The sequence below is a fragment of the Triplophysa dalaica genome, chromosome 13 (genome assembly GCF_015846415.1).
Source record: "Triplophysa dalaica isolate WHDGS20190420 chromosome 13, ASM1584641v1, whole genome shotgun sequence".
Classification (NCBI taxonomy): Eukaryota; Metazoa; Chordata; class Actinopteri; order Cypriniformes; family Nemacheilidae; genus Triplophysa; species Triplophysa dalaica.
The window spans coordinates 10,831,987-10,852,429 of record NC_079554.1 but is presented as its reverse complement, the minus strand read 5'-3'; the positions used below and the strand labels follow the sequence as shown (position 1 = coordinate 10,852,429).

The 20,443-nt window shown below is 37.6% G+C and overlaps 1 protein-coding gene across 2 annotated transcripts in view; it reads right to left on the bottom strand.

Moving 5' to 3' along the window:
- The window catches only part of clocka (clock circadian regulator a), a 55,999-nt gene that overhangs the window by 5,560 nt on the left and 29,996 nt on the right, over positions 1–20,443 (bottom strand). For both annotated transcript variants that reach the window (XM_056763955.1, XM_056763954.1), the window contains 17 exons: positions 14,766–14,825; positions 14,229–14,377; positions 12,509–12,600; positions 12,272–12,361; positions 12,070–12,190; positions 9,730–9,843; positions 8,509–8,627; positions 8,102–8,184; positions 6,791–6,897; positions 6,326–6,473; positions 5,972–6,047; positions 5,685–5,829; positions 5,490–5,590; positions 1,780–1,860; positions 1,465–1,599; positions 350–592; positions 61–242 (listed from right to left, as the gene is read on the bottom strand). In XM_056763955.1, the coding sequence (XP_056619933.1) occupies positions 61–242; positions 350–592; positions 1,465–1,599; positions 1,780–1,860; positions 5,490–5,590; positions 5,685–5,829; positions 5,972–6,047; positions 6,326–6,473; positions 6,791–6,897; positions 8,102–8,184; positions 8,509–8,627; positions 9,730–9,843; positions 12,070–12,190; positions 12,272–12,361; positions 12,509–12,600; positions 14,229–14,377; positions 14,766–14,825 (2,046 nt within the window). The remainder of the gene's footprint in view (positions 1–60; positions 243–349; positions 593–1,464; positions 1,600–1,779; positions 1,861–5,489; positions 5,591–5,684; positions 5,830–5,971; positions 6,048–6,325; positions 6,474–6,790; positions 6,898–8,101; positions 8,185–8,508; positions 8,628–9,729; positions 9,844–12,069; positions 12,191–12,271; positions 12,362–12,508; positions 12,601–14,228; positions 14,378–14,765; positions 14,826–20,443) is intronic.

Here is a 20,443-nt window from a genome sequence, read left to right as displayed (position 1 = left end):
TTTGGTGAGTGATGGATTTGAATGTTGTGTACAGTAGACGGAGATGCTGTAGGGAGGCACCTTATCTGTCGGTCTTGTGAGAAAGTGGCGACGGCGGCACCGCTGGAGCTACTGCTCTGGGCCAGGCTGGTGGCGATCTGCACGACGTTGCCCTGGCTGGGCTGAGAGATCATCATGGTGTTATACAGAGATGCTGGCAGTGCTGTCTGAGGAGACTGCAGTGTGTGAGACGACCTCTGGGACTGAGAAAAAGAGAAGAGAGTTATTAAAAGGCAACTGATCTTTGACATTTTTGGGATTCTAATAATTTTTTATTATAAGGTCAACTGACTTCTACACGTTTGTGTACCTGCGTTAATGTGGCGCTCTGATCTCTGAGAAGGGTCTGCTGTTGTGGTGGTGCCTGCTGAGAATGTTGTTGTGTGACGGCGAGTTGTGTCGCTGTATGTGTGGACTGTAAGCCACTCTGCAGGCTCCCTGTCGGCACCACCGCCCCCTGCATGGAAAGAGCGCCCCCTGCCTGCACGGATGCTCCCTGTGTCAGCTGCACTGAGCCGAGGTTGAGACCTCCCCCTCCTGGCTGTAAGAACATCTACATGAACACACACAAAAGAGCGTCAATGTGAGCAACAATCTTTTGACTCAATCAAACCCAGTGTTTCTATGGTATTAATAATGTAACAAGTCTGACAAAGTAGTTGCAGGTGTTTCTAGGCTAGTTTATCCAAAGATGCTAACGCTGTTATCATTTATTTCCACTTACATTGCTTCATACTTAAACTTACATCTGGAACACAAAATCAACTTTTTTCTAACAATGAAAGTAAATGGAGACTCAGATTGTCAGTAACTAAACTTCCACCCATTTGTGTTTAACAGAAGAAGGTCAATCTTACAGGCTTCAGAAAAACAACAGGTGGAATAAACGATGACAGAATTTGTTTTTTGTGTAAATTATCCCTTTAAAATTTCAATACCTAGCAAAAGTTCAAATCTTAAAGGAACAGTTCACCCAAACATGAAAATTCCGTCATCATTCTCTCACCCACAAGTTGTTTAAAACCAGAAGAGATTTCTTTGACAAAAGAAGACATTTTAAACAATGTTGGAAACTACACAGTTTTGGGTCGCCATTGACTATCATAGTAGATTGTTTTCCTACTATAGTAGTCAATAGTGACCCAGAACTGTTTGATTACAAACATTCTTCCAAATACCTTTCATTTTTTTTAAACAACTTGAGGGAGAGTTAACAGTGCAAGATTTTTTTAATTTGGGGGGAACTATCCCTTTAAAATACAAGGAAATGTCTGATTTGTTTGACCTAAACAGTCTAAATAAAAAACACGCAAGCTTAATAGAATTATTCCTACCCAGTTTCATCTTAATTCTCCATTCTTAATTCGCCGTTTTTACAAACACAGAACCGCTTGCTTATATTCCAACGCTAGGGGGCTCTCTCACCTGTAAGCCTTGTCCTTGCACCCTATTCAGTTCTTCCTGAATTTGTCGCAGCTCATCTTGTTGTCTCTGAATGTTGGCCTCGATCATGTGCGTGCGCTGCTCCAGCTGCTCCTTAAGATGCTGCATGGCATCCATCTGCGTAGAAAATGGACGCACCGGGTACACAACATTACACAGCATCAGCACAATACAAAAGGCTGAAATATGTATCCGACCTTCAAAGAGCATCATACGCGTGTAACATTATTATACAAGAGCATTTGAAAGCAGTTATCAGGACCCCTCCACTCTTGAGTCATTGTGATGTTGAATTACCTGCACATTGGGCTGAAGTGGCTGAGGCTGCGACACGAGGGACGTTGCCATCGTCTGTGCCGTGTTCTGAGAGCTCATCGACTGAAAGCGATAACACACATCGGTTTAATACTCACATGTATACACATAAAAGTATATGCAACATGTAGAAATGATATGAAAATACAGCAGTACTAAAGATGTGCTTTTAAATCACACTTAATTCCAGATAACTGGCTTGAATAGGAGGAGGATGTATTCAATGAGGTCCATAAGTTAATTATGTATTATCACAAATTATACTGAATGTCAAATGTTGAGCTATTTTTCAATATATATACAGTATATAGACTGTCCGCTGATCTTGAGAAAAAATATCCAGGTCCTCCACAATCTTTGCTTTTTCAGCATTTCTGGATATCTGACTCATGTCCAGCAGTAACTGTATGATGTTGAGACTCCTCTTTTTACATTGAGAACAATCAAGAGACTCATACACAACTATTACAATAGATAGAAACATTCAGTGCTACCCACAAAGTCAATACCATTCATTTAACTTATTTCTCTTCCCACAAACACTGTCGCTCGTTCGTGATGCGTGTGTATCATGTCTATAGCATGTGTTCTACGGTCTGACACTGAGACCGTCTTATTTCAACTACCAAAGGAAGAACGTCTGAGGGAAAAATGGTTACAATTCAAAAAAAAGAGTGGGCAATACCAACTCTATTTGGACCTGTAAGCTCCACCAGCTCCACACTGTAAGTGTGACTTTTCATTTTTGTCTTAACTTCAAGAAATAGTTTTGTACCTTATGTCTGTGTTTAGCTAATGCATATAACGCTAACATTAGCATGTACCGTTATTTCTGGGGTGTTACAGTTTGTAACAACTTTGCATTTTGACACATTTGCCGCACGTGCACCTATATAGATATATTTGGGTGAAACTACAATCATTTTTAATAACGTCGACTTTCTGAAATGCTCTATGTACCATGACAACGCACAGTTAAGACGAAATAATAGTATTATTGACGAATTAACAGTATTTTAAGAAAAAAGTAATATTTTATTTCATTGATGAGCAAAAGGTTCCTAAAAAAACATTTGCAAGATACTCTTTAATGATTTCTAGACAGTTGTGACCACAGTTAGCAAGCAAACCAATGGTAACACGCTGTGCCACAATTGATTGAAATCCCCAAGAATACCTGCCTTGCTCAACTGAAATTTGACAACAAACATCACATTTACATTACATTTAGGCATTTAGCAGACGCTTTTATCCAAAGCGACTTACATTGCTTTATCCTATACATTTATACATAGAAATTTGCAATCCCCTGGGATCGAACCCACAATGCTCTTACCACTGAGCTACAGGAAAGCATATCAAGAGGATTCAGACCAAAATTGACTCATGTTTTTGAAGGGAGAGAAATGCTGACTATGACCCCAAGTAAAACAAATCCCACAGAGAAGCACAGTGTTGGAAACATTATTCTTTAGGGCTTTTCTCTGCTACGGGTACAGGATGACTTCACCACATTGAGGGGCTGAGGGACGGGCCCTTGTACCGTAAAATCTTGGACGAGAACTTCCTCCCGTTAACTAGATCACTGAAGATGGGTCGTGGATGTGCCTTTAACATGACAAAGACCCAAAACATATTGCCAAGACAACCAAAGAGTGGCTTAAGGAGAAGCATACTACATGTCCTACCCAGTCTCTAGACCCTAGTCCTATAGAAAATCTGTGAAGGAGGATAAAACTCCAATTTGCTGAGCGACAGCCAAGAAACCTTAAAGATTGACAGAGGAGTGGACTTAAATGTATCCGGACACAAACCTGGTGACCAACTACCAGAAATGTCTGACCTCTGTGCTTCCCAACAGAGTTTCTCCACCAGGTACAAAGTTATGTTTTGCTCGGGCATCAAATACTTATTTCGCTGACTGAAATGCAAATCTATTTATAACCTTTATAGAACATTTGTTCCCCAGATTTTTTATATTTTATCTCTATCAGTTCAAATAAACCTACCATAAAAAGGATATTCTTCATTTCCTTCATTTCTTTGTAAGCAGGTAAACTTACAAAATCAAATAAACAAATAATTATTTCCCTCTCTATATATATATAAATGACGACGGGCTGTTCAATTATAGAAAGCTAACGCACACCACCTCGGGTATAGAGGGTAGAGTCAATTATTCCGCTACCACATTACAAGTAATATTGCAGGTGTTTTATCTCAAGACATTTGTTATGTTTGAAGCGCTTATAATGCTTCTGTGAGTGGGGGTAGTTTTTTCTCATCCGAAGCTGATGGTAATTCCAAGACGTCATTTTAAAGGCGAGAGAGAGAGAGAGTGTGCATGCAGATGTGATTGCAGTAATGACAAAAACCTTTGAACAAGCAGGCTTGTCAAAATGTATAAATTACTTTTTGTTGATTTTTTATAGTTATAAGCATGATGTAAAAAAAAAACGGAACAAGTACTCAATCAATGTTTATTTATTCATTTAGTTTTTCTTCTTTGCATGAGGTGAAAAAAGCAGATCAATGTTTAGTACTGCTACAAATAAATTCATGTGGTATTTAATTATTCTGTTAATTCGGTTTTCTATTCAATTCTTTATTTATTAATTCTTTTCAGTTTGTTTAATTATTTCTGTTTTATTTGTTAAGGTTTAACTGCACGTTTCCATTAATTGTGACGTTGGACATAGAAAACGGCAGATCAATTGCAGTGTGCTGATCATTGAAGTTTGTTGCTTCTGATCTGTGATCTTTGGCTTCGTTTTTGGTGTCATCTGAAATGTTATCCGTCAGGATCAAGCTCCATTTCTTATGTTCCTTTGCCGAAGGTGCCCAGTAGATTCTTAGGCTTGTTTCGCTCTTGTGTCCTGTGACAGACTTGATCTGCCTGCTCTCCAGCCCTGCCTCTGACAGCGTTGAACTGCGGTGCTTCTTTGGGAATGGTTGGTGTACCTTTGGGTAAGCCGAATAACTCTCTAATGACTGTTCAGACCACCTCTTACAGGAAGAAACTTGATACAGAGTATTCCGTGCCAGCTGGAGTTCTCACAGTTGCATAGACAGCTCGCAGGGGGCTGTTTAAAGTGTTTGCCCCCTGTCTTTCTACCTCTTCAGCAGACATATTTTTTGTTTTAAGCCAATCTTTGAAAACATTTACTGGACAAGCTGTTGTCTTTTTGTCTGTTGTTTTCTTCTTGTTTTTCACCTTTAATCTTGTCTGGTTGTTCTTCGTTGACCGTTTTATGTCGTTTGCCAATGCTGGCTTCCTGGATTTGTGATGTTGCATAGTCAACATCACAAATTTGCCTACATTTGGTTAGTGACCTTGATAATGATTTTGAAGTAATGATGTAAAAAGATATTAATTTTATGGCATGCAAATTGTATTATTTTTTACACTATTGTCATTTTTCTTTTATGTCCTCTGTAGTTACCTCTCTATGCATGAAAGTGTTCTCACACTTTATGACCCCAGTGTATCTTATAGACCACTTTGCTAGATGTAAACACTTCCGGTTTCAGTTTTTATTTGTTATTTATCTTGCTTAGATATAAAATCTTTAATAAAATTTGTTCTGCTAGTTGTGTGTTAAAAAAATCAATACAGGAAGGTGGACCCGCATTGTTTACATCTTCCGAAGTGGTCTAGGTATAGTTTGAGAGTAATAATAAAAGTTTCTAACCTGACTGCTAATGGACGACCTCCGCTGTGATGCCATCTCAATGGCTGAGACTGATTGGCGGGGTGGTGTGATATGGTCTGTCTGTGGCTTTGTCTGTGTGGCTGAAGAAAGACACACATGCATTCATTTCTATACATTGAGAATATATTTAAACATACATAATTATGACTTCTGCCTTCGGTATGTAATACGCACACGTGGGGTCCGAGACAGCTGTGTGTGTGGAGGACTTGCGTGAGCTCCGTGAGGAGGCAGAGGGTGTGCGGCTGTGATCAAAGCGCTCTAGCGCCTCCTTCAGGCTGGAGGTGTTCAACTGAGATTCAGAGCCGGAGTCTTGAGACTGAAATGAAGGAAAACAGGTGATTCAAGAAATACTCTGGGTTCAATGTGAGCGAAGATCTACCATTAGCGTCTGTGGCATACTGATCACCACAGAAATAAAATTGGATTTGGACTTCAAAGTCAATTTAGTAATGTCTCACCTTGTCTGCTGAGATCTCAGGAGGCGACTCCTCGATGCCCAGTTCTCGACGCTGTTCAGCTCTTACTTCAGCATAACTGACAGGCAACAGTTATTTACTTGTTAACAACAGGGGAATGAAAAATGTATAAATGCAATTCTCTATAAATGTACTAAATATGAAATGTTGTACTGCGCACCATATCCACAAACAATAGAACAATATTTCAAGTTTAAACGTACAGTTAAATGGACTAGTAAGATTTTATGAGGGGCAGGGTTACCCGTATGAAGCTTGTTCTCTTGTTTTTTTCTGTTTAGTTTCTTTACTGTGTACAGTTGGTCCAGTGTGTACGACACATGCTGCAAGTCTCACCTGACCACAGTGTGTGTGCAGACAATAAACTCTGGTCGTGAGTTCCACTGGTGGTAGGTGATGTAGTAGTGGGTCTGGAGCCAAATCCACTGTTGACCTTTAGTTAAAAATCGATAATAGCATGACTTCCCCTTCCCATACTGCATCACTGCCAAGAGACACATTAAAACACAAGACGTGAAATACAAAAACACATTGACACAATATTAAACGTGCTCCTCTCTCTTATACTGTATGTCACTTGCAAAGTTCACTACTTGTTTGACCCATTTGTATAGTTCATGTAAATAAATGATTCATTGATTAAATGAACAATTCACCGAATCATTTCCTTAAAAAAAGCATGAATGTAGTTTTTGTAAAATGTAACTTGACTCAAAGACACAATCAATTAAACCCAGATCCACGCTTGCGCGCGTGCACACACACACACACACACACACACACACAAAAAACTAAACTCACAATGCTCGTGGCATTTGGCCAAGGTCTCCAGGTCATCCACGTGATAGTAGTCGTACCCCGACGTACCCAGAACTTCAAAGGGCAGGTAACCTATGATTGGGGGCGCCCTGCAGAATATAACACGCCACTTCAGTATATGTATTTGAGCATGTTGGCTAAAGATTTGATCGAACGCTCAGCGACACCATGTGCGCTAACAAAATGCAAGATGCTTCCACTACAGACCCTTAGGGGTCAGCTGACTCATGTACTGTAAACACGCGGCTAATCGAGATGAGACTGTTACAGACTCACAGAGCCAGAGGTGTAGGACTTTTTCAAAACAAAGGATTGTAATATTTACGTATGTAATATGTATCATGAGTTTATGAACAGAGAGTGAATAGGACGAAAGGTAGAGGGTTGTAACAGAATCACTATGTCCCTGTTTACAATCGACAGGAAGATTTGGAAAGGTCATAAATACATACACAAGACTTATAACAGACCTGATATTATCATGCAGTTACAAACAAGATCTGGAGCATTTAATACAGTGTTGAACCAAAATAAGAGAAATGAAGAGTTCATTTACAAAAACAGATAACTTTATTTTTCAAAACTCGTGGTTATTTATAAAACAGGGTCATTTTTTGAACAGTTTTTTGTCTTGGCAAATATACTTTTGAAATCCTAGTTAAAAACATCAGGTTTGTGCCAATGTTATAATAAATAATTAAAATTAATAAATATTTTCTGTTAATTGAGATAAAATATACGCCTAAATATATATTTTTTTAAATTGTTTATTTATTAATTGAAAAAACTAAAAAGTAAACTAAAATGAACATATATATAATATTTTTTTTTATTTTCAGTGTTTTCTTCATTAAGCGAATTCCAAGTATTAATAAAGCTGCAAAAAATTGTAAAACAAACCAATAATAACTTTTATAAAAACTGTTTTTTTCTAGTTTGTGCTTGCAGGGATAGTTTACCCGACACTCTAGTAAATGAAGACATAATTTTTCGTTTTTGGGTGAACTATGACTTTAAATTATTATTGGTTAATTTGGGAGAAATGTTTAAATGTTCTTTTAACATTTATTTTGCTTATTTTACTCATGTGTTTTTAATGATAAAATCCACTAAGAACACAAATAAGAACAAGTTCTGCACTTTTGTCTGACCACCAGAGCGAAACTAATTCACTTCAGGTGTAAACACAGTCCACAAGAAAAAAATCAGTAGGAGAGATAAATAGGAACCTTATGTGTGTCCATAAAAATAAGCTAACAGCAACACTAAACACATCATAAATTAAGTTTGTACCTGTGGTCCAAAAACAGGAATTTCCATTCTAAACTGTGTCTGGAGGTGAATTCTTCATTGGGCTCCTCCACAGTACACATTTCCTGCAGAGTAGAGGTTATAAACATAACCTTTCTTAAAGTACTTATAAGCACTCCCACCATACAAAAACAAACAAAAACCAAGTGACCTAGTTCTCAACACAGACTGTTTTGCATGCTGGTAATTTTATCAGTCTCCAAAACAGAGATGCAAAACATGTTTGTACAAGAATTAGCTATCAACACCCACACAGACTCTCTCAAGCTCATGTAAACTCAATGTCATGATGAAAATTTACAAAGCGGAGACTTTCACTGTCTTTTAGGCTAATGATAAGAGTCGGAGGACCAATGGGACGCTGCCAAGTAAGCATGAGCTCAGCCTACCTTGATAAACTGAGGTTTGGCTAACCTCACAGTTGCTATGAAACATACTCTGTCTTCGAAAGCCGGTCTTAGCGATCGCTGGATCACTCCCTCGAAGCCGTTACGCGTCGAGTTAGGCACTGCAGACAATAAAAGATGAATTGACCGATTAGTAAATGCTAATAAATAAAGGCTTTTAAATGAAAATACAAATTGTGCTACCATAAGCTTGTTTTTTTGGCCTACCACTAGGGAGCAGCACCCACGTTGAAATTATGGACAATTACATGATAATTCAAGTAAAGTCATTTCTTTGTATAGTGCTATTTATAATACAATAGTGTTTCAAAGCCGTTTTACTAGAAAATGGGTAATAAATCTTAAATTAGTAATACTCTCCAATGCTTTCTAATGTCACACTGAATCCAGAATTTCTTAGGGGATTGAGTCCTCAAGACGACAAACAAGTATGAAAATTAGCTCAAATAAAAACAAAGATATGCCCACTGTTATTGTTGTTAACTACAACTAAAACTTTTAAAATATTCCTTTTATTTTAAATGAAATAAACGTATTTGAAATAATATTTGAAAAATGTTGAATTCAATCAGAAATGTTGCCGTGAGGTGAAATATATTTATGCTGAAAATATTTAAAACTGCAATAAAAAAATTAAAAAGATAAACATATAGCAATATAGTTAAAAAAGCACATACCAAAAGGACTAAATATTAATATGTAAAACAATTAAGACCAAATTAAATTAAACACAAATTCAAGTAAATTCAAAATATGAATACTAAGCGTTTGGTCAGCTTGATCTTAAATGTACATTTTCCAGCTATGCCGAGCTGTGGGGGGCTTTAAATATTGTTGTGGTCAATGGTGGGGTCCTTAAAACCAAAAAGGTTGAGATCCACTGACTTAATATGCAGTGACAGCTAGGCATGCCATTCGTTATTAAATCATTAAATGGTGAAAGTTTGGGGCGGGACTTTCTGTTTGACTCCCCACAGGCAGAAATTACTACAACTTTTACCCACAAACTTTCCAAAACTTGAAATCTAGGTTAAAAGCTCCTTCTCTGCCATTTTTCCCACCACTTCCTGCTGAAATAATGACCCCGGCTCCATCTACTCTACAAAGAAGCTAAGCAATCAGGCACTTGACTGGATAATTCAATAAAACAGGTTTATTTGAAAGACTCCGGCTGAGGCTGCAGGCGATCGTTCACACACTCACCAGTGTTGAGGGACTTAAAGTTTCCGATGAACTTGACATACTCATAAACGGGCGGCTCTTTTGGGTCGATGGTGCCTCGGAGCATGTGGCAACAAAACTCTAACTGGTTTTTTGCTAAAGGGAAACAAAACAAAAACAAGAAAACAACATTTATGAGCTTTAGTCTCAGCCAACCTTTGGGGTCTGTGTGCTAACAGTAATGTAGACGAAATAATAGAGAGACAGGAAAAGAGAGAGGCCAGAGGCATAATAATAAGAAAGATACAGTTTCTCCAGTCACATTTACATTTATCCATTTGGCAGACTAATGGTTATCTGGGATATTTGTTTCTGATTGATGAATCAAGCGGATAAGCTTTTTGATATTTTGTTTCCTAAAATTAAAAAGCAATATATATATATTATATAATAACAAACAAATTCCTTAAGCTAAATTTGGCAAATTATATTATAATAATAATACTATTATTATTAACAGTGTTTTTTATATTACTTAACATTTGATATAACATAATAAACAAATAAATTACCTAAATTAAATTTGGTAAATTATATTATAATAATTGTTATTATCATTATTATTAGTAATCATATTGTTAAACGTTTAAAATAGTAACAAATATATTTTTTTATTGATCCTTAAGCTTACTTTGGTAAATTATATATTTTTATTATTAATAATAATGCTATCCATGTAAAAATGTAATAATATCAGCTGATAAGGTCTAAAATCTCTGTAGTGTCTGGATCAAGCCATTCAACCTCTCACTCCCTTTTGTCTAGGTATTAAGATAACATCTTCAAAGACCAAAGGAAACCTAGCTCCATGGGGTCTGGTTTTAGGTTGAACTCTCACAGAGAGTGTTATAACCATTTGGTTCCTCTGTTGGATATTTACGACTCCTTCGCTTCAAAGCATTGTTGATAAGTCTCTGTCTCATCTCTTACTTAAGACATGAGACCAAGCAGAGAAACTTCTCTGACAAATAGGAACTTATTTGATTTAAACTATTCTTCTCTGTAAATGTATCTAAATGTCTAGGTTGTGTGTTGTCGCTCGTGCTATTTTATATACTCTGTATTTGTTAGATATGCAAGTTTTGATTCAGGGTTCATTTGACGTATTCATACGTTCACAGTTCAATGCCTTGCATGTTTCATATGTAACTACACATCTTTGAATTCCCTATATGATGAGCTATGTTATAAAAAACATAGCACACATCATACTATGCCCATAACTAAGTTTAGGTATTAAACGCAAACTGACCAAACTGTCAGAGCTATGCAAATGAGGTGCCATGAGAAACAAAGGATCTTTCTTAGGCCCCCTTTTCACTTTCATGGCATTGGCCCGCAGACCATCTGGGGGCAGGGCAGGTATGCATTTAAAATAGCATCACCGAACCATGTTTTGAGGGGAACTTTTGGAATCACAAAAGGAAAAGAAAGAGGACGAGAAGACACTCCAAGGGACTCCCCTCTGGGGAGTCCGTTTAGGCCATGGAACTTTGGACTCAGAACCCAAACTCAGCGTTTCAACAGGACTGCACTCTGAAACCATTCAAGATTTCCATCAACGCGCATACAGATATTGGTCCAACAACAATATTGCAAGTATCCGTTTCTAAATATAGATTAGCTGCGTTAAGATCGTGCCTCTTTGTTAAAGATGATTTTAATGGTTTTCAGACATGTTTTACCGGCCTCGCGGCCATGCCCTCTCACTCTCTCTCTCTCTCTCTCTCTCTCTCTGCGCATCCTAGCGCATTTGTGTTTCATGTATTTGTTTGTCTTCATTTTGTTTACCATGTAGAGTAGAGTTTAATAAAAACCCATAAAGGCATTTGTGATGGGTTCTCTTTGTTCACGCTCACAAACTTGGTCACTTAAACTGTGTTTCGATCTATGCTACCTCTGCTCTTAAATTTTGTTTGGTAAAGTCACGTTACTTATGGTCATGAGATAACGTTAGTGTATAAATCATTGATGCATTTGCTGGACGAATACATATAGGATTTGTATCACTATACTGCTAATCAGAATTGTAAAATATGTATGTGTAATGACGATTATTATACATATTTGCCTTTGAGCTAAACTAATTCCTTGACTGAATTTGACGTTTTAACAACTCATTTCATATATGTTTGATCTTGATAGATCTGGTGGAGAATCTTATTTGATGAGTAAACTCATCCGTAATTTAACAAGCAGCTAAAAACGCTACATCTCGCAATTGCATTTAAATGAACAGAAAAGAAAGAAAACGTATCCTCCATATTCCCTTTTTAAATATTTTTAGACAATGAAGAAGACTTAAAATACAAGTGTCCTCACTCTTCAGGTAGTCTGGGGTGAGGGTCTCCCCCTCTAGATTGTGTGTGGACAGGGCTTTATACACCTCAGAGTGCTCACCCAGCGGAAGGAAGTTCAACAGGTTCTGATCCACAAGATCAGACTGAAAATACAACAAAAAACATTGTAACCGTTATCTAAATAGACAAATGTACACGTTAAACAGGAGTGGGCTTAAACTCACAGGTAGATGTTCTAATAAAGACGTGACGCTTTCTGAGACGTAGATTATATTGCCGTCTGTCATGATAGCCAGAAAGAAGCCATCCAGTGCCTAAGAAAAATAAAACAAAGCAGGAACTTTATTTATCGGAGTTTGAGATCAATACAAAATGTAGGATTGACTTGACTAAAGCCTTTACTTCACTACAGATGGAAAATAAAGTTATAGCATGTATGTGCATGTCAAGTCCTCTCTCACCTCCAGCATGAGCTGTGTGAACTCTTCGTTGCTGAGAAAAGGAGGTTTCCAGTCCTGACGGATTTCACTGGACTCAGACTGTGCAGCGATTTCTAACAGGAATATAGCACAAATAATAAGATTCTTCTTCCAATACAGAATAACGTTTAATTTCTATAATTCAATTATAGTTCTCAATTTAACAACATTATGTTGATTAATTGGTTAACATTTTCCTGCTTATTAAACGGATACTGGGCACATGGGAATAAAACTGGACTAAAATGTGAATTTGAAATATTTCCTAAGCAAATTTTTACCGATTGAAGACCCTCCATGAGGAAAAGCCGTTTACTTTTGGTTTTAAGGTAAGAAATGAAGTTCAAATGTCACGAACAGGCAATTTGGTTTCATCATCTGTACATATAATGTCATATATGTTAATAAAATACATATTTAAGTTAAATTTTTCATCAAAATGATTTGCTGCATACAGGTTGTGTACCGTGTGTTGTCAGTTTTAAGAGGTTGTTATCTGGGAATAACAATCCTGCAATTGTCGCGACTGGCCAATCAGAATGAAGCATTCAAAAGAGTCGTGAACGAGAGGTATTAGCCTTTCGGCAAAAACAGAGTTTCCAAAATATGATACAGCATTTCTGGGTTTTGTTTGATATTTTGATTTTAAATTAAATTCTTCATTTCATTGTTATTTATATCCTACGAAAACACTAGTTTCATTTCCTTTTCCGTTCATCTACTTCAGTAAATGCATTAAATGCGTTTTCTTCCAGCATTGCATTAAATTGTTCCATATCTGAAAATAAACAAACTCAAGATAATCCTTATATTTAATCATTCGATTTAAACAAAACGGCATTGACAACAGAAATGAAAGGGCATCGCATGGATGCAACATCTGCTTCTATATGTTGTTTGAAGAGTAAACGGTTGGCAGTTATACGTGTCGCAAGACATTCCTTTCCATGTCAGCTGCTCTCGGTCATAATACACAAACAGTAAAAAACCTGACTTGCAAGCCTAACATAAACCATACCTCCCACGAGCATTGTTTTAAGGTATGCGAAACAGACAATAAGGCTACGCTTACAGCGAATAATGCTGGGGCCACACCAAAAGATAATCGGCCCGATCTCTCCCCTTCCGACAGTCCTAGGTAAAGTCCCGATGATCTTAACCATCTCTAAAGATTATCTTATCAGATTTCCCTGAGGGGTGATGTGTGTTAAGAGTGAATGAACCTAATCGGAAGAACATCGGAGCCGCCCCGATTGCAAATCTTAAATATTTCCGATCAGAAATCCTGATGTGTGGGGGAAACCCCGAGCATAAACGCCCAAGAACTCTGCTGAGCAATTTCTCAACGATGAATAAATGACATAAAAAGTTATATGTACACATTTGTTTATATTGAACACATATATAATAAACAAAGCATACAGTGAAATAATAAATAACTTATTCTGAAATCTCGAGAGAATTTGCGAGATTTCATGTGTTCACAGTCAGGACTATGTTTGAATGTTGGTGTGTGGTGTGCTTTCTTTGTCACATCATGGCGTTCCACACATTATAGGAGTGAAATGATCAAATCTAGGATTTTTTCTGTTCATGATTGTGATCTCTCACCGTTTAAAACTCTTATAAGATTTTTTTAAATCTTTTGGTGTGGCCCCAGCATAAGAGAAGCATTAAACTGTTGGTCTGGAAGTACAGTCACCTTTGTGCTTCCGCAGGAAGTCGATGCTCTTTTGGAGGATGGTAGACTTGTCCATCTTGCGGGTGTTACCCGGCAACATGGTGCCCAGTTCCTTGATGAGCACATTGAACTGGTCTCGCCTCTTCTTTTCCGACTTGTTCCTAGAAACTCTGTAGACGGAAAAATGAATAGGTGCTTTCTTTAAACTCCAACGGAGATCATCGATATTCTTTTACTGAACTTTGAGAAAGTACTGAATCACAGCTGAACAACTTTATACTTCATGGTACTCAGCCGTACACTTTTTGATGTAAAACTATACAGCTTACAATTATCAAAGTGATAACGAAAAGATTAAATCCTGTGATCATACACAATATGAGTTTAAAGTTAAGCATAAATACTGGGCGCAGAAACATTTTTGAGAAAACCGGGAAAATAGTCTTTACAAACCTTCAGAATTAACCTAAACATGTCTGACTCATGATTCAATTTGACTTCAAGTATGAATTTTGGTAAAAAAAATCTCCAGGATCATGATTTTGTTAGCATCATCACCTTTTCGCTTTGTCCTTCTCATCTTCTTCCATCAACCCATCAAAGATACTGCTGTCATCCCTGAAAACAAACCAAACCGAAACAGATTAGATAAACTGAACCAACAATAGGCCAATCAGAGCCAGCTTCCTTCTCTACACCTTTAAATGTCTTCAATGAAATGAAATAACTTTTTTGAATAAAAATATCCTTTGTGCTGCACACAAAGAAGTCTTGAAATGACATGAGGGCGAGTAAAATTTTACCCCAAAATGCTTTCCTTTCGAGCCAGAAAGTTTCCAAACTGAAGACTGTCTTCAATGCCACACATTTTCAATCAGAATCATGTCATTTGATAAATCACAGAATAAACTGGCAAAAGATCAGCAGGAGATATGCCGTGATTTGAAAATAAAAGCCTGTGAGGTTTATATTTAGATCCAGTGTTCTGATCTGAGAACAGACTGTGGTGGTTGTGATTGGGATTTGATTTCAGAGGAATGATGTCATGACGTCATCTCAGGTCACGGGTGGTCAATAACATGTACCCGAGTGCATTAGAATATTCTCTTTAGTCAACAATTTGCACTGGAGAGAGAAACAGTTGCTATGAATATGTTCTCTTATTAAATGTCCATTTTAGTCATCAAGGTTCTTAAAAGGTTATAGTAACACTGCATGACAATTAAGTCTTTTTATATTTAGCCTTGAGATAATGCGTCTTCTGCACGGGTCCAAGTATGTCCCAACTGCAGAGATCACACCAGACTAACAGTTACCTTGAGGCACAAATGAATGTTTACATGCAAGTCAAACTTACAGTATTTGCAAAGTTATGAGTGATAATGAGAGCAAACATCAGCCTGGGCAAATAAATGAATGTGCATTTTGTTTTGCTACTGGATGTCCATTACCAACATTTTTACATAACATTATAGCATTTATTCTACTCCATTTGCATTTGCAAATGGTGTGACAGTGCGAGTATGTGTTTGAGCTGCTTTTTGTAGATATACAGTAAATGCTGCATGTCTGTTCAGAAATATTTTGACGTCAGCTGATTTGGCTAGAGAACAAAGATATTTATATATGCTCTGTGACATTCACAGCCATCTGCTTGAAACGGTACAATGTGAGGAGGATCGGCCGATTAACTGGACAAACCCGGCTAACGAAAATATGTTCCAAGAACGCTTGGCAAACATTCCACGATAGGACACTCCAACTGCCAAACGCCTATTTGACGTCTGCATTCACATCTGCAAAACATACTATGCTCATCTGCAATAAGTCTCAGAGACGTCTGCTGTCAGATGTCATATAGACATCTAGAAGACGTCTGTAAGATGTAAAACTGTGTTTATCCGATATATTTTTACACAGATCTCCAGCAGACATCTTACAGACGTACATGTGCTAGCTGGGTTCCCACTACATTATTTAAACATTCCACTAACATTGTAAGTAAAATGTTTTAATACTTATGTTTTTTGTAACATTTGCAATCATATAATGTTGATAAAAGATTTATGCAACCGGTATCGGGCCCGATACCATGCTAATGTACCCGTATCGTCCTCGCAAATATGCACCGATACCAAAGACAGAGACCTTACGTGACATACCTGACAGAAATTTGTGCTTTGAAAGTTTGCGATTTGCCTTTTTTAGTTGTTAGTAAGGTAGAAGCCATTTTATTTTTTATAAGTTTCATGTGTTGTGCTAGGGAAATTGCCACCTTACACAAGAATACAGATACAGCTATCATTAACAAAAATCCTGAGAATGTTCCTGTTAGCTGGGAATACAAGGAATTCTCACATCAGTGTATTTTCACATTCACTATAGCAGGGGTCTTCGACGTTTCTCAGGGCAAGGACTCCATAGATAAGAGATGTATGGCGCAGGGACCCCCTTATACTAAATGTGTTAACAGAGCTCTTTAAATAGAAACAACCCTATTGTCACAGCAATATTATGTTAAGACATTACATTAGCACTATAAGCAGTATATAGCAATACTTTCTGTGTATTTTTTTGATTTTAATATAGATTGCTTGATTATTTTAAGGGATTTGCAGCATCAAACATGTTAATTTTTCTGTGAGATGGACAATTAAACATTTATTTGAACCTTAGTTTTTATTAAGGTTTCAATGAGATGATTGACCCTGGTGAATGGCACAAAGACTATTCTAGTAGAGGTTGTCTTTGAATTTTGGCTGTCTGTTTTTTAAGTGTCATTCTTTGTTCCACTTCTCTGTGTGTTGCAGAACACACCCCTATTTCATAAATCTGAGCTCCGTTGTCTTTCTCGTCGATCAGCATTGTCCAAAATTAACACAATTTTTCTCTGCAGAGCATCATATCAGACTAAGGAGAGCAACATAAAGTAAGGAGTCCACGTTATTTTCGGGGCAATTTGTTTAACTTGCACCATCAGTACTACACGGTGCGGATTTCATTGATTTAAACACATACGATAGTTCTGTCCGAGTTTACAAAGCAGAAGCGGTGTGGTGTCATTTGGCGGTCAACTTAGCACTTTACAGCTTTAACAAATTTGAACAGAAGTTCTGAAACATATGAGAATGCACTTAATTTGCACGCAACTTTTTTCAAGCGTACTTTTATCGGAATGGAGACAAAGAATGCACTGATTCTTACCCTACCGGTTTTCATGATGCAGATGTAACGTTTTTTCCATTGCTTGTTATCGCTGCCTGAATGGATGTTTTTGTAGGCACGCACGCAGGTTAACATTGCAATGCCCGGGAGCTTTAATGAGTCCACACGGCAGTTTAAAGAGAACATTGGTTGTAATATGTCTGTAACCATGCTTTACAGAAATAAGCAGACCCCCCTATGGGCCGCGGGCCACCGGTTGAAGACCCCTGCACTATGGAATATGAACTGAATAAGTGACAAGAAAATTACATAAAAGTAAAGATTGACCCCATGAAGTTTACCATTAATAATGGATAATATGGAGAAGTAAATGTGTATCATGTTCTAATCTCTCCATTCATAGTCACAAACAAAAAGAGTTCAAATATTCTTTGAGCACAGATTCGTTGCATCTTTGTCCCCTCTGAAGCTACCATCCAATTACGCACAAATCAACCATTGATTTAGTCGCAGTTTCAGAGTTTAATAAATGTCCTCCAAATGCGTCACCGCATCATCCGTGGTAGCCTCGTGCGTGACAAGCTGCCACCATAAAAGCACACGTATCGGCTAACAACCTCGAATGACCCCATTTCACACCTGCCCTGCAGCTTAAAGTAGTTATATTTAAGGGACCCTCCGCAGGGTTATAAAGCACAAACTCGCACATTTACTGTTAAAATGAAAAAGAAGGCCTTTGACTGATGTGAAGGCACAAACAGGTCTATTAGTCACCACAAACGCGGAGCGTGGTATTTTCTTTCTGCCTACAGAGTACACCTTCTAACCTCCATCTGACTACTTTACGCCTCTTACGCCGTAACAGCTCAACATTCAACTATATAAAATAAAATTACACAAAATGTGTCATTTTATAAGGACCTCACCTACAGTGTCATTTATGCAATGGAAACAATGCAGCGCTTATCGGTTACAGTGTCACAGCTCTCTTTGACACGCACGGAGAGAGGATGTGCAAAGGCAATCGATGGCTTATCATTAACTTTAATAGTGTTTGTGTTGTGAGAGAAAAACTGAAAACAGTTTTTTCTTTTTATCCCGGTATCTTCTTTATTTCTGTGGGGCAAACACACACACAGTGTGACCAAAACAATGCAATAATGATGATGATTCGGACGTCAATTCGGATTACAAACAGAAGTGAATTACTGGTTGAAAATTATCGAGAGAAAACAATTGAGCTGCAGCATGGCCCATTAAAGATGTGTTTGCTAAGCCAAAGCATAGTTCTACCTTGTATTCCAGGGCTTTTAAAGCAGCCCTGAACTGTTGAAGACATGCTTGGCCTAGATATGCTCAAAGAAATGTTTATCAGTGGATATCAGAAACGCGGACTTGAGACTCAAGTCACAATATTGACGTCTTGTTGCTTGACTTGGCAAACGTAAGTAATAAGATTTAGATTTATAACTATAATTACTCAAAATGAGCCACGCTGTTACAGGCGGAGCTTCGCCCAACTTGCTGTCAGATGGTGTTTGGAAAGTGTCAAATGTGTGTGCGGAGACTGAGAGGATGGAAAAATGTGACTTAACTAAATCCCATAATGACATATTTGGAAGTAACACCAAAAATTATAACCTCAAAATGTGGAAATTTAAAGCATTTTTGGGCAGTTTTATTAATAACACTATAAACGACCCAACTTGGAACTTCCCAATCAAACTCTGTAAGGGTTGCCAGGTCCACGGTGCACCCTCACAATTGGGTTACTTTTGTACTGTGTCTGTAAGTTTTTTTTTATCTTTGTGGGTTACAAGTGAATTATATTTGGTTTATCAATGATCATTTTAATGAAACAATATTATTTTATTTTAATTTTATGTTTATTTTAAAGGTCCAATATGTTAAATTTAACGCCATCTAGTCATGAGGTTGCGAATTGCAACCAACGGCTCACTCCACACCTCCCTCTTTTTTGAAGCACTACGGTGGCTGACACAGGAATAAGATGTCATCATGTTTTCTCTTCTTTGCTGAAGGAGAGAACATATTTATGAAACGCTTTGTAGAGCAGTTTGTCCGCTTGGGCTACTGTAGAATCAACATGTCGAATTCCATGTTATGGGGCCACGCGGTAGATGGAAATTGCTCCTAAGATAATACAAATATAACGCTTCATTATGTGAGGTCTTTATATAGCTCTGAAAACATAGCTATGTATATTATATTGCATTTCTGTCAATAGATCCTTCATAAAATACACATTGGACCTTTAAGAATAGTAGTGGCATGTTTCAACATGTATAGTAAGGACATTGGACTAGTTTGAATTAGTTTTGATTGACCATTGGGCTGTTTTTTATGATGCAGATCTGGCAACCCCGATCCCGTAACTAAAACGTGATGGAAATTAAATTTTGACTTTAAAACTATGACTGTCTTTGCAGATATTAAATGCAATCACATCAAGTGCCAAAGCTACCGTATATGAAGTCTAAATATATCTGATGGCACATCAAGGGTTTGGTAGTTTTGCCTTTGGTTAACTGTACAGCAGGTAAGACCAGTCCCATCACCTTCAGCAGGGGCAGAAATAAGTGCATAATTACTAACCTTATAATAAACTTTTGAAAGTAAACACAGATTTCAATTATAATTACATAGCACTTATGAAAATTACAGTTTACTATAAAATGTACTATAATTGCATGACCGTTAAATCAATACGGAGCAGTTTTTATAACCGTCCTGGGGATTTACTGCCTTTTTGGAGAATCGTTGGTCTTTGTCCAAATGCACGTCTTCGGTCATATCACAACACAATGCATGTTTTGGAAGCCATGTCAAGCGTAAACAAAACTGAAAAGCACTAAACCATTGAGCTCCACCTAGCCGTTCCTAAACACGACCGTGTGACCCATGCCAGTTCACATAACCTTAGAGATGAGTGTTTCATATAAAGATTCATCACAAATACAGATTGTGAAAGCACCATATGGCTGTGCCTTAAATCCCTGTTCTTGACCGGTGGTGCTGTCTCCATTTACTTCACTTTGAATCCTGCGAGA